The 14325-nt window shown below is 34.3% G+C and overlaps 1 protein-coding gene across 5 annotated transcripts in view; it reads right to left on the bottom strand.

Moving 5' to 3' along the window:
* LOC111047365 overlaps positions 1–14325 on the bottom strand; it is an 85329-nt gene that overhangs the window by 6798 nt on the left and 64206 nt on the right. For 3 of the 5 annotated variants that reach the window (XM_039426939.1, XM_039426941.1, XM_039426942.1), the window contains 4 exons: positions 11983–12213; positions 7799–7952; positions 5597–5777; positions 4608–4650 (listed from right to left, as the gene is read on the bottom strand). In XM_039426939.1, coding sequence (XP_039282873.1) covers positions 4608–4650; positions 5597–5777; positions 7799–7952; positions 11983–12213 — 609 coding nt within the window. Of the gene's footprint in view, positions 1–4607; positions 4651–5596; positions 5778–7798; positions 7953–11982; positions 12214–14325 lie in introns of those variants that run through there. The other 2 variants (XM_039426940.1, XM_039426943.1) reach the window with 2 other exon arrangements.

Here is a 14325-nt window from a genome sequence, read left to right as displayed (position 1 = left end):
GTGGTGTCTGTGGGTTTTTCCAAATAATCCTTTCTTTTTTGCATGCCGGTGTACAGTTGTTTGATTTCAACCGGACATGACTGCGGTGGTTGTAGGTCTTTCTTGAGACTATTTTCCTTTTCTGCATGGCGGGGAGAAATTGGATATTCAATTTTAGTCTTACATGACGGCGGTGTAGATGAATTCTATTAGATGATTTTCTTCTTTGACGTCTTGTTTGTTGTTTTGATTCATGGATTTTCAGTTTTGGTGGTGATTTTGATTTGTTGTGAATTTTTGTTTTATTTCTATTGTCTGGCGAACTATCTTCATGAGTATTGGTTTTATCTGTTGCAGATGCTGTCTTCGGAGGAGGGACAGTGATGTGGGCAATCGGCGGTCCGGGCTGCTCTTCAACATGGTGGGCAACGTCCTTGGACTCCTGGCGTCCGGCGCGCGGTGGTGCGGGCTGTTCTTCTACCTGATGGATGTCATCCTCAGCTTGGCAGGTGGTGTCGTCCGGCTCCTCTCGGCGTTCTGCGGGCGGTGGTATGGGCTGTCCCTCTATGCCATTGATGACGTCCTCGGCTCGGCGGATGATGTCGTCTGGCTCCTCTCGGCGCTCTGCAGGGTGCGGCGCGACTTCAGCCTTGACATTTTTGGTAGGTTGGTCCTCCATACATGTATCATGTTTACTTGCTTGTTTGACTTTCTCCCCGAGTGTGTCTGTCTTCGCATGCATGGGCCGATCATTGGTCCAATATTGATTCTAATTGTCTGACTTTTCTCCTTGATTTGCCGTCCTAACATCCTGCTTCTTTCCGCTGCTTCCTCCAACTGTTGCTCCAGTTTCTCAAAACCTTGTTCACTTGTTTTCCTCCACTGTTTATTGTCTTCTTTTAATTCTTCCTTCGTTTGGTCGTATTTTTTATTTATATTGTTTATTGCTTCGTTCAGTTGTTTCCTTTCTTTGATCATATCGTTCAATGCTTCCAGGATGAGACTCATCTGTAACACGGAAGGGGTGGGTGTGTGGTCTTCGGATGGCGGCAATGGTTCTATGACATGAGATGCGGGCGTCCGGACCTCTGGAACGGCAATGCATGGGCGTTTAACCCGCGCGACATCCTCCTTCTCTGAAATCGCTGATGTGGCCTCCAGGATGCGGTGTGGTTCTTCCATAATTTATCGGATGATACAATGATGCGAGTGCAGTGAAACGATCGCAAACATGTGAGGTTATGTGAAACGATTATAAGTGAATGATGATCAAAAATTGAGATAGTGAAAAAATTCGTTCAAATGGGAAAATACAAAAGTTTGATTCAATAACATGTGTTCAGTGATGAAATGTATCAAATTAGCAATATCGTTAACATAAAGTGACAATAACATAAAGGATGCACAATGGATAATGCGATGACAAGGTACGTCTCTGATAATTTATTATTATTACTATTATAAATATTTTACTCTTATAATTTCTTGCCGCAATTATATATAGGGCTAGTATTCTTTGCAAAATTTTATATAAAAGCAGCAATGTTCTGCTTGAATTATTCCGCAATATATCCGTGATTTAATTTTACTTCCCTCTTTATGTTTTAAAAACTTTTAAAAATGTAATAACTTCAATCCTCTTTTCTGTAAATTTTTATAAATTGTTTCAATATAGACCTAATATTCTTCAAATAATATGACCTTTCTTATGATATCTCTTATACCTATGACTTATAGTACGACCAATTTTCGAATAACACGATAATAAAATTCTGAGTTCGATTCTTTCTCTAAAAATTCATCAATCGATAAATTTCTTTTCTGTTCAAAATTGGGTATGGTACGACTTGTTATTTTATATAACAGTGAACAGTTAATACTAAATTCGAAGAAATTCACAACCATGAATTTTTCACAAATTTTCCCGTTGTCAGCGCTATAGTATACTGAGCAACTAAATAATCCTCGCAGTCGATTATCCGCCTCTTCAATGCCCCACGTTGGGCGCCAAATCATGTGGTGCTCTTCCTGGGGGAGTCACTCTCACCTCCAAGGATAGGACAACACACTTAGGGTGATGTAATGCTGTATTTAAATGCCTCACGTTGGGCCGGCAAATCATGTGGTGCGTTTTTTAACGGCTTCACACATGTAGGGTGAATCTTGCACTGAGTCAGTGGTGTAGTGGCTATAAATTTTGCAATGGCGTGTGAGGACGCTGAGTGAACACCAGACTGATTGACTCACTACAAGACTCAATACAATTGTCGGAATCGCGGGAGGCCTAAACGCTCGCTCACCCTTGATTCTTCTAATGACAAATTGTATTGTGATGAAATTTTTATAAGTAGTGTAGCGGACGCTAAACACTGAATACGGATACCTTAAAATTATTACCTGTGAAGAATGAGCATACAAAATCATACAGGTCGAGCAAAAATCCCGATGTAGATAATTTACGGGACTGCGTCTCTAATAAGTTCTGAAGGATTAAAATACGGTATTTGAACCAAATATCGTTCAGAATATACTTCGAGAACAGAGTCTTGTCGGGTTTTAAGCTCTATTGTAGGAATTTATATGATCTATGGCTGCCACTGCTGTACAATTGATGTGTTCGCTCCTAAGTCGAGGTAGGTAACAGATAAAAGCTGATATATGAGCAGGTAAGGACAAAGAATAAATATCTTGATCTGACCCCACTCGCTACATCCACTTAGACCTGTTCCAATATCCAGCTTAATTCAATTATTCTAATGATCGTATTCGATCGGTTCTTGATGATATAGAACGTATCAGACACAATAATTGACAGGCTTAAGAAATAATCGAACTCAGAAAGCGAATTAACAAAACTGAAATATATTACAATAAAATATGCAATCATACAGTGCAGATTCAGAATTTGATTTACAGGTTGATAATAATTCAGCATTAATAGAATAGTTAAAAATTTTCTTGTGCCTGCATGATACCATGCGTGATTCAACAGAATTTTACAATTGATAAAATTGAACAATTTTGAAAAAATAGTGAAAAAATGAATTATAAAATATTTTAAAATTGCTCGGGGTCGTGGTTCAGGCAGCGGAGGATAGTTAATCAACTACAAATTCTTAGAAATTAAATATGAATAAATTTTAGGCTCTTAATAACTAAAAGCGCTTGTCGGCGTGGCCAATAATTTAACGAAGAAAAATTTATGTTTTTCTGCACTGAAATATTCTCGAAGCGTAGATTGGGGCCCCTTATGACTTATAACTCACGTGAAATTCCTTGGTCGTCGTGGTTTTCTTCTTTAGATCAAAAAATCGTTTGATCGGCGGCAATCCAGGCTTCGGTTTCAGCACGTGGGGAATTTTAATTTAAATATCTCCTTCACCGAATTAATTAAGGGATAGTTTACTTTAAGCTTTTAAATTTATCGATTGATGAAAACAGAAATTTATAAATAACAAATAGATTGGCCTAAAATATCGGCTCACAAATAGAACATTTAAAAATCGAACAAGAAATTTTACAAATAGGTCTTTGGTAACTATAAAAAGAGATCTACACGGTAAGGATTTCAAAAGGGAAGTGCTGCTCTTTTCTCTAAGCTTTTAGGCTAGACCTTGCTTCTCAGAATCTCGATGTAATAATTTGCATAAAAATTTGCCATTGGTAGAACGCTTGTGACGTAAACATGACGTCAGTGGCAGGCAGTAGAATACAATTCCTTTAATTACAATAATAATTAATTTAGGTAATTCTTAAAACTGCTTAATCTTATAGACATAGTTCCTCTCATACAATGTACATGTGCTAGTGTAACTGATAAGGCAGGGTTGTTGTCTGATAATAGATTAACGTGTGTTGTTTTCAAACGATCACCGTCTTGGTGCTATTTCTATGCACTGTGATTGGTTTAGACCTACCAAAGAGATTTAATTACCATGTGGTTCAGTTGAATTAAATTATTAATAAATTAATATTCTTGTACAATTTTTATTAGGTTTGAGATTATTATAATTAATTTCTGCCGTTTTATCAATAATAGAATTTCATGCTATGACCTATTTAGTTACAATAAGACCTGACACATAATACAATTTCTTAAATAATAAATAATTTCAACAATAATACATACATTTTATTTTTTATTTTGAAATTCTTGATCCTTTATTGATAGTTTTATAATTTTTAGGAATGATATTTTACCTTGCATGAGAACCGGTATGATATTTGACAATGCTTTGAATCAGTCAGCTGCGTTCGAACTGTTTTTAAAAACATCTGATCGATAGTAAACAAGTGTAACCTCAAAATCGGTGAGCGATTCATAAATAATTTGTGCTTTATTCGCAAAATAATTATAATTTTATTGAATAATTTTCCTAGAAAAATATTCGGTACAGAACGGTACTCTTATCTTAATATACAGTTATTGATAAGTAAGCTTTATCGCTCGGTCGCTAACTATTCCTTTAGCAAATTCTTTCATTTTAAAAGGTAATCACAATTTTTCTCTCTTCTCATGAGATCTATTTGAAAAATTCATCACAATATATAGAGAGATTTTGTTGTCTTCAATCAATTTTTTTATTAACCATTTTTATCCTAATTCTTATAGCAAATATCTTTCTTACCAAGCTGATTCAACGACATACTCCTTCAAAGGATTTGTAGCATCTGGAAAAACAAGAGACAAACATTGAGAAACATGAAAAACTATATTCTGAATAAGTTGTTACTTGTGTTATTATGTTTTTTATTCTACAATAACCTCTGACTTCACTTCCAGCCGACTAAATATCATAATGTTAGATAGTTCCTAGATAGTGTGGAAATGACTGTGTCTCATGCAAAGCACATATGACTGAATATATTATTAAATGTGACAATACTGCTTCGACTGTTTCTGATTAGGCCAGTCAGCCGGGGATTTGGACGCAGACTGCGTCCTTGAATTATCAGTGTAGTTTTGTTTTCTTAATTTTAAATTGGAACTATGGAGGATGTGGCATGTAGGCTGAAATACATTTGAACATTCATATCTAAACCTTTAGGACCGGTTTCCGAGCTTGGGATTAGGGTAAGTTCTAGACCTAACTTTAAACAGCTGGAGTCAGAAAATTGGTTTTCCGAAACAAGGCGCAGTCGCAGTTTTTATGATAATCTAAATTTTCCCATTTCTATAATTGGAAACGTTTTTCCATGATAAATGAAACATTCCTAATGATTCAAAATAGCTTAAACTTTACACTATTTTCTCTTTATTTTACTTTGTGTTCAATTCTCTTGTTTTCGAAATTTAATTTAAACATGGACTGCGACTACGCCCCGTTTCGGAAAGCCAATTTTGTGACTCCAGCTGTTCAAAGTCTAGTTCTTTGCTAAATCCCGAGCTCGGAAACCGGCCCTTAGAGTTCTTATCCACTTGAAAAGAACGGACAAACCTAGCTAATTGGCTGATTTTCCCTAAACCCTCTTAGCCGAGACTTCCCATGTTCTAATTTTTACATACTCCCAAGTGATTTTTGTAAGTTTTGTAGAAACATTGATGATACCAAGTAGGGGATTCCTTTTTGCAGTGACACTTGCCAAGGAGTAGGAATGCAAGAATGAAAGCACTCACCATATTTGTAAACGAGAGAGGACATTGTATCCAAGTAAACAGTCTCGTGTATTACAAGTGCTTTTTTATCAGCAGCACCTTCTCCTCTATTTTGCATTTCCACTTTTATGCCATCAGTGTATCTCACAGCAAATGGAAGTGTTGTACTCTCATATACTGTGTATACTTTCAAAAATTCATCCTGGAAAATGTACAATGCTGGATGAAATATCAGTTTTAGTTAATTTATAATAGATTGAGGAGAATAATTGTTCCACTGGATGGAGAACTGCCTAAAATTAATCTTAATAAATTGCAATCTAGTCTAAAAGAAGGCAATTTTCACTAACATTATGAAGGGTTGAATAAATAAGATAGGTAGTTCTCAACAGGTCTACTACTTCTAGCAACTAGATTGTTAGTATAGTCTGACAGTATAGCTGTCTCATCAGCAAAAAATGTTGCCACTGTATTATTTTCCAACTCAGGTAGATCGCTGGTATGAAGTAGTACAGGATTGGCACAAGAACACTTCCTTGAGGTACTCCTACTCTTATTTCTTTGAGTTCAGAATAGGCAGCTTCCGGCTTTATTCTTAGATTTCCCACTTAAGAGAAGAGAAGACAAATGAATTCCATTTTATTTTACTAAAATAAGGGTTGAAGTACACTCAACAATAAATTTCCTATTCCGCCAACGAATTTGACTTATGGTATGTTTTAGATCGCCTTGACGAGTTGAGAAGAGTAAGCTGTAGTACGAGGAGTTCCGATAATTGTGTGAAGAGTTATAACTGTTTGAAATTTAGATCCTTGAGGTAGCCTTACATACTGAAATTAAGTGCATCAAACGAGTAATTTTGAAAGAACATTATCTTAGGAACTTATATCATTGTTCGAGATCTCAATGTGGCGACAAATTAATGATGATGGTAAAAGCTAAAAATGAGGTGTTTTTCGAAATACAAAAAGCATTGTAGGGCAGGGCTTACCTGGAAATCTATAACATCTACCTGGGATAACTCTACCTGGTCTCAGGTTGTAGAGCACAGCATTACGCACATAGGGATTTCAAATTATACTTTTCTATGGTGAAAATCGGAAGATATTGTTGATTAAAATCTGGATTTGATCAAATTCTATTTTTACTCAAAATCTGACCCATTTTTTAAAAATTATAACTCGTTACTCATTAAAGATAGTGAGCTCTGAATGATTTGATTCCATTTGACATCTTATAATCTGAACTACAATATATTTGGAAGCACACCCCCTTTTTCATGCCTATATTGACTGGACTAAAAAACCACTGGTTACGGAATCATGAGTAGAGGAAAGCTTGATAGATTAGCATTTTTACGCTAGATGGCATTGGAAGTTACTAGGTTTTACCAAGGTCTATAGGATCCAAGTTTCTACCAAGGTTTTATAGACATTGAATTTTACAGAGAATGGAGATTATAATCACAGAATGGACAGTTAATTTGAGCCACATGTCAGGTGTTCCCACCTGGCTTCTCTAATACATAAGAAACTGAGAATATTATGCTTTTGATATTTACATTCAAAGTTACATTTATCCTCTGAAACTGAAACATGAACTTGCTCTCTTAAGTCCGGTTTCCGAGTTCGGGATCTATAATTCTAGACTCACAGATTCCAGGACTAAAACGAGCACTCGGATCTAAATCGTCATTCGTCTTTCTGAGTCACGGGTTCATCTACTAATTCTAAACTCCAAGATCTATTAAGTCCTAGACCTATTTTGAGTCTAGGACTTGAAGCATTAAACACGAGGGAAATTTTGATAAAAGCTTTAAGCTGCGTTTACACCAAATTTAATAATAAAATGTTTATAACTTAAACCTTATACCTTATACTTTTCTATAAGATTGAACATAACTTATCATACATATGATGAACATGTGTGTTTGTCAAGCTCCGTTTAATCTAATAGAATCTCTAAGGATTAAGTTATTAACATTTTTTAATAACTTTGGTGTAACCCAGCTTAAGAGGCGTTTTCCAGGTCCGTCTGACATATACACTATATAATATCCACAAACATACAAGCATACAGAAATTGCTCGCGTAATAGAATAGTCAAGAGATGATTACAAGTTGCAGATTTCAAAATCAGTACGGTATAGTTCATGAGTGAGTTCTCCATCCCGAAGTTAACTAGTAGGTAAATAATAATATGTAAGTAGGATTTCCATCTCACTTCTTTGTTGGTGCAAAGCCAAACTTTAATATCATTGATAGTGAATAGCTCATCAAATTCATCTCGAGTCAGGGAATAAAGCTGTTGGTCAATGTACTCAGCAACTCTAGGAGTGTACCTTGGCTTGTGTTCATCCCATTTGAATGCATAACACCTGAAAATACCAAATGGATTGATGAATAAATCAATTAAATAATGGAATACAGAATATATAAATTGATGGATAAGAAGCCTAAAACGAAATTCATCAAACTCACTCAAGATGTGAAAAATTTGAACTTTTAGTCCGGGCGCAAATGTCATTCCGTGGTCATTTTTGAGTAACAGACGTGGAAGATGTCTCAATTTCTTCGTCAAGTCTAGCATGATAAGGATCGTGATGATGATAAGTCGAAATCACAGGCAAACACCTCGGAAACAAGATGGCCGCCAAAATTTTCAGGGTTTTGCTATATCGCTTGCATTTCAATAACCGTTCAATATATACAACCGTTTATCGAGACGTAAATATTTTGAAAATCTTCCTCCACAATTCATGTTTCATAGAATTTTCCTCTAAAACGCATATTTTTCTAGTTATAACCTTCAAAAGCCTAGAAAAAGGTTTTTTCTTTTTTTTTAAATTTCATTCCATTATAACTTTTTTTGTGCAAGAGATACAGAGAAATTTCAAATCTATGAAATTTAGAGCCCTTTTTTGGAACGATATATCTTAATGCGCTGAACGTCGAAAAATGAGCTCTCCTGCTCCCTCCAAAGAAAACCCTGCATGATTTCTGGTGCGATTTCCATACGCATGAGGTAACAAGCTAGAACTATGAAATCGATTTTTTCATGACTACTCCAAGATAGAGACTTGCAAATGGTCTCAATCTCTTCGTTACAACAAGCCGAATAAGAATATTGATGATGGAAACAATAAAAATATTCGACATCATTGAAAAATTCAAGATGGCGATCATTATTAACAGAATTCTTTATATCGCTTGCTATCCAGTTATTGTAAGAGATATCGGATTGGTTACATCACCAAAGTTTTAAGAATTAACCAAACCATTATGTCCGAGAGAAACGTCTTATTTTGACCACTCTCTTCATGATTTATTCAACTTCGAAGAACTTGAAACTCACATTCTTCGGGGACGATATTTTACTTCCTATCCTGTAAATGTATTCGCAGTGGAAATACAATAATGTTATTGGTACAGTGTTTCAGAATATTTCCAAAGCTTTAAAATGACATCTGGTTGGAGGCTGTAAGTCCATATTCCACGGCTGGAGCGTCATCGGAAAAAGAGAGAAAAGTACTGTTTGCAGCGGAAAAAACGCTTTTTCCACCAAATGCCAATCCCAACAATAATTAGAAAACCGTTTAACTCATGACTCCTTGAAGGTACAGACTTGGGAATGGTATCAATCTCTTTGTAATGATGTGTGAGAAGAGATTATCCATAATGACAATCTCAAAAATTCATGTCATCATAAAAAAACAAGATGGCGGCAAAAATATGTCGATTTTCAAGAAATCGTCTGTAGTTCTAATAATGTCGAGGATATCGGATCAATTCAGCCAACTAGAAGCTCCAAAATGATCATACTACAATATCAGAAGGATTTATCTAATTCCATCGACATTTACTATGGTGAATATAACTTCAAACTCTTGAAATCAGATTTTTTGCCGCTATCTTGGATTCTTCAATGATGACAAACATTTTTTAGATTGCCATCATAGATCATTTTTTCCCACACATCTTTACGAAGAGATTGATATAATTTTCAAGTCTGTAACTTCAAGTGATCATTAGAATGATTTTAAATATTTGATAAATATTTCTAATAATTAAAAATGCCCTATATTCCTCTATAATTCATTATTTTGGAAATATATGCATCAGAAAATAGAATTTAATTAATTTCCAAAATAGTTATTAATGTGTTACCTCATAGGTTATGTGTACTATAGTATATATACACAGTATATATAGTATACATTATATACAGTACATATACTATATATATATACAGAGTACATAATATATACTGTGTGGGCTACAAATTCAGCAATAAATGAAGTAGACTGTGCAAAAAACATTATATTGCTTTCAAATATTTTCAAAGTAATTATTAAAAAATACAAGTAACCTTTAAAAAGGATGAAAAAAGGAAATTATCATGAAAATAGGTTATGTTTACTATTGTAGTACTTGTAGACTTGTAAAATTGTAAACTTGTAAACTTGTAAACTTGTAGATCATAAATTTTTATGAAACGTGAGTACTTATAAACTTGTAACTACAAGTACTTGTTCGTAACCATGGTTGGTAACAATACTTGTACCTTTGTGAAATAGGCCCCAGGTTCAGCGCAACTTGTTAAATATCATTATGTTTGATTCAACAGAATTCATAAGAATGGCAAAAAATCGAACAACAAAAAAGCCGAAGTTTGTGTCGACGGTATACGACATAGAAAGCAAAAGCTCGCGCTTGGTACATAGTTCTACGACTGAGGATTCAGCTCAGCGACTAAAATCGACAAGCCATGATTATGTTAATCAATACTCATATAATAATACAAAGTATAGAAATGCTTTTTACTATGATACATGGTTTACATTCTTTAATAAAAATAAAACTAGATTCCGGTGTCAAAAGCATCAAAGTCGCCAGGCTGGTCTGGACTATTCATGACTTTCTCAGTATGCATTATCCACTCAGCAGTTCTAATACAAACACAGACATCAGTTTCGTTTTAGTTGGAATGGAATGACATATTTCATTCTTCCTATTATTACCATAGGTCGATTCAGATCACCACAATGTTTATACTGTATGTTCATAATAGATTTTTCTGATTGTTGCAAAGAAATATTTACTGGTATTCTGGACTAATATTCAACTATTTGAACCTGATAAATTAGATTGTTGAATGATAATTGAGATTCGGTGAAGTTTACTTGTTCTTTTCCTCGTATTCTATTGGGTGATGAGTGGAGATGATTTATGAGTTCATATTTGGATTCGTCTTTACAAAGTTTAATTTTTTTGTACTTTTAAAAATTGAAAATGTTTATGTTTAATATTTTTAGGTGTTTGAAAACTTCTTAAAACCTTTGCCTGTCTCTTCGTGAGGCAGGAGTATTATTATCTTTGTACGTTTACTATGTAATGATAATTATGATAATGGAAAGCTATATTAAAAACAGCTATAACTCCCTTGTTTTCGGGTATTTTTGGAAATGGGACTTACGCTTTAAAGAATTTGGGAACGCTGAATCCAAATCCGAAATCTTCTATCTATATTTTTAAGGAAGTTAGAATTTGAGAAAAAGTGATGAGTCATACTTTGAGCAAACGTCGGCGTAATTGTTAGATCCGTCGGCTTATTTGTAAGATCCCCATGTGAAAGCACAGGAGAGCTGCGAAATGTGAAATATGATCTTCCGTAATATGATCTTCAGGAGCCAGGGTTCTGCTGTGTGAAAGAGGCCTTAAACTAGATGTCATTTTGAAGCTTTAGAAATATTCTACAACACTTGGCAATAGTATTGGTATTTGTCCACTCTGAATAAATTTACAGGGTGAAAAATAAAATTTTGTCCTCAAAATAATTTGATTTCAAGAGTTTGAAGTTATATTCACCATAGTCAATGTTGTTGGAATTAGATAAATCTTTCGGATATTGTAGTATGATTATTTTGGAGCTTCTAGTTGGCTGAATTGAATTTAGTAGACAGTCTACTGTCTACTAATGTTGATATACTCGTACTTGACTTTAATCTCCTGCCGTCGAAACGTCAGAGAAATGGCATCATTTGGATGGATATTGTACAGAGTTTCCACCAATGAGGATGAGAGATACAATTTATCACTGACAAATGTCACCCATAATGCAAAAATACAAAATAATTATTTGTCATTAACATGTCTCAATAATTGAATCATAAATTTTGCCAAAGACTTTGGTGTAAAAGCTTCTTAAAAATGCTATTATTAACATTAAATAAAAATTGAATGAATATTTTATAGTGATTTGTCATAGTCTTTACTTATCCATGGATCATGATGATTTATATAATGAACAACCAAATCAACTGTATCATTGTAATCAGTTACACTAGACAAATAATATTTCAAGATAAGATACCAGTTAACTTTTATCTGCATAGATGATTGACTCACTTCATCATTTCTCCTGTGGGATTAAGCTCCTTGGTCCAAAATCGTCCGAGTTGGAAGATCCTATTTGATTTTTTATTCTCCGGTATATAATATGTCTGCAAATGACCTTGCTGAACATTAAATTTTATTCTATCAGTTGAAGTATTTGTCTCTCCAATATCATTGGAAGCGCAGAACCTCATACTGTCCAATGTCCAAGTGATATTTCCACTTGGCTCCGAATTCAGAGAGCTGGAAAATGTTCGATAAACATTATTGTGAGTATGTGAGAATCAATGCTGGGTTTACACCGGAGTTAATAACAAGAGTTTTTAACATTAACTTACTGTTATTAGCTGAAGTTTATAACAAAAGTCATTAACATTATGCTAATAATATTTTCCTCAATAACAAGGGATTTTCTGTAAAAACACAAGTTATTAACTTCTGTTAAGATAATTTTTTGACGATTCAGTCAAATTAATAACATTATGTTAGTAACTCGTGTTATCAACTCCAGTGCAACCGCAGCTTTAATGGCTCAAGTCACAATAATTGTCGGATTTTGAGCAATGACAGTATAGCTCTTTTGATAAATCGATAAACATGCGCAATCGAAATTAATTTTTGGGTTTACTTACTTTGTAAAAATCTGTAAACATTTGCAAAGAAATTACTCGTCATGATAGATGATACAAGGTGAAATATTATACTTTTTTCTACCCCATCACTCCCAAATACTATCACTTCAACTGGGTACATAACCAAATTTAGAAGCAGCAAAGTCTATAAATACAGGTCATGACACTCGTGTTCCTTATGGAGCGGCCATTTTATGGGGTTTTATGGCGGTAAATTTGAAATATTCCAATCTGCTCATAACCAAATCATGCATTATGCTTTTTAAAAACAATATTCTGGTTCAGATAATATGAAAATTCAGGTTTTAAATTTTTTAATAATGAAATTCCAATAATAAATGGTTTAATAATTCATTTTTTAATTATTAAAAATTGTTCTTATTCTTGTAACTTGTTATTTTTCATAAGGCCTTGGGACAAAAGGCAAACCTCAAAAAGAGTTTGAAGTTCCCAATCTAAAAATCAACAATTCAGTTCCTAGTTGGAGTCTAAATAATTATTATTATTCTGAGGGAAGAATTTATTTTACAATTCAAAGCCAAGCAATATTCCTTGAACAATATAACAAAATAACACATCATGTTGTTCAATCTGTAATGATAACAGCTGATAAATTTGTAAATTGGTGAACTAGAACCCCATAAAATGGCGATTTTGCAATGCATCACGGGACTGTGTCATGACCTGTATCACAAAGTTGAAGGAATTCTTTCTTATCTGTGCATGTATTAAATTTATAGACCTTGGAGGAGCAGCATGAAAATGCAAAATTTCAAAAGACCTTGTGTATACATCGACGCGCAGTTGAAAAAGGAATATTCCTGCCAAATCTCATCGAATTCTATCAACACGTTTGGCCGTAATCGCGTTACATACAGACAGACAAAAGCAAATCAAATTGAAACATAGACCTCACAACGTTCGCTCACCAGATATAAAAATATGAACGCTAGCGCTTTCATGGAGAAGATGTGAACTCTATATATGGGGAACTTCTGCCACCAGAGATTGCGCTATTTGATTGTCTAGTACTGTGAATATAAATACTTAAATATTTAGTAATTATTATAGTATCCTATTATATCAAGTGAGCAATTTCTGTATATTTTTATTTTTATATCTGGTTGAGCGAACATAGTGAGGTCTATGTTTCAACTTGATTTGCTTCTGTCTGTCTGTATGTAACGCGATTACGGCCAAACGTGTTGATAGAATTCGATGAGATTTGGCAGGAATATTCCTTTTTCAACTGCGCGTCGATGTATACACAAGGTCTTTTGAAATTTTGCATTTTAAAGATAATAATATTATCAAGAAAAGAAAAGGAATTCCTCCATACTCTGATATCACTATATTAAATATCATCTACTTCCAAGATGGGTTCAATCAGACTATAGAATTATTTATAATCAATCAGCTGAAATAGTATATTTCGCACCTAGAGCAGAAAATGAGATTTTTCCGGCTCGAAATCGGGTTTCAAGTCCGAGGCCGTAGGCCGAGGACTAAAAAAGATTGAGAGCCGGAAAAACATTTTTGCCCGTGGTGCGAACGATATTTTTCGCCACACTACAGGTATTGCTGACAAAATAAATAAAGAATACTTGTTATCGTACCTATCTCTTGATTTTAGTGGTAGAAGATTTGCAGTCAGGATTTCAGATTCTTTTAAAATTTCACTTGGAATATCACAGGCGTCGTCATCTTCAAGCATTTTTGAAAA

This window comes from Nilaparvata lugens, chromosome 4, assembly GCF_014356525.2.
Source record: "Nilaparvata lugens isolate BPH chromosome 4, ASM1435652v1, whole genome shotgun sequence".
Classification (NCBI taxonomy): domain Eukaryota; kingdom Metazoa; phylum Arthropoda; class Insecta; order Hemiptera; family Delphacidae; genus Nilaparvata; species Nilaparvata lugens.
Note: the sequence above shows the minus strand (reverse complement) of the source record. Positions and strands in the feature narration are given on the sequence as shown.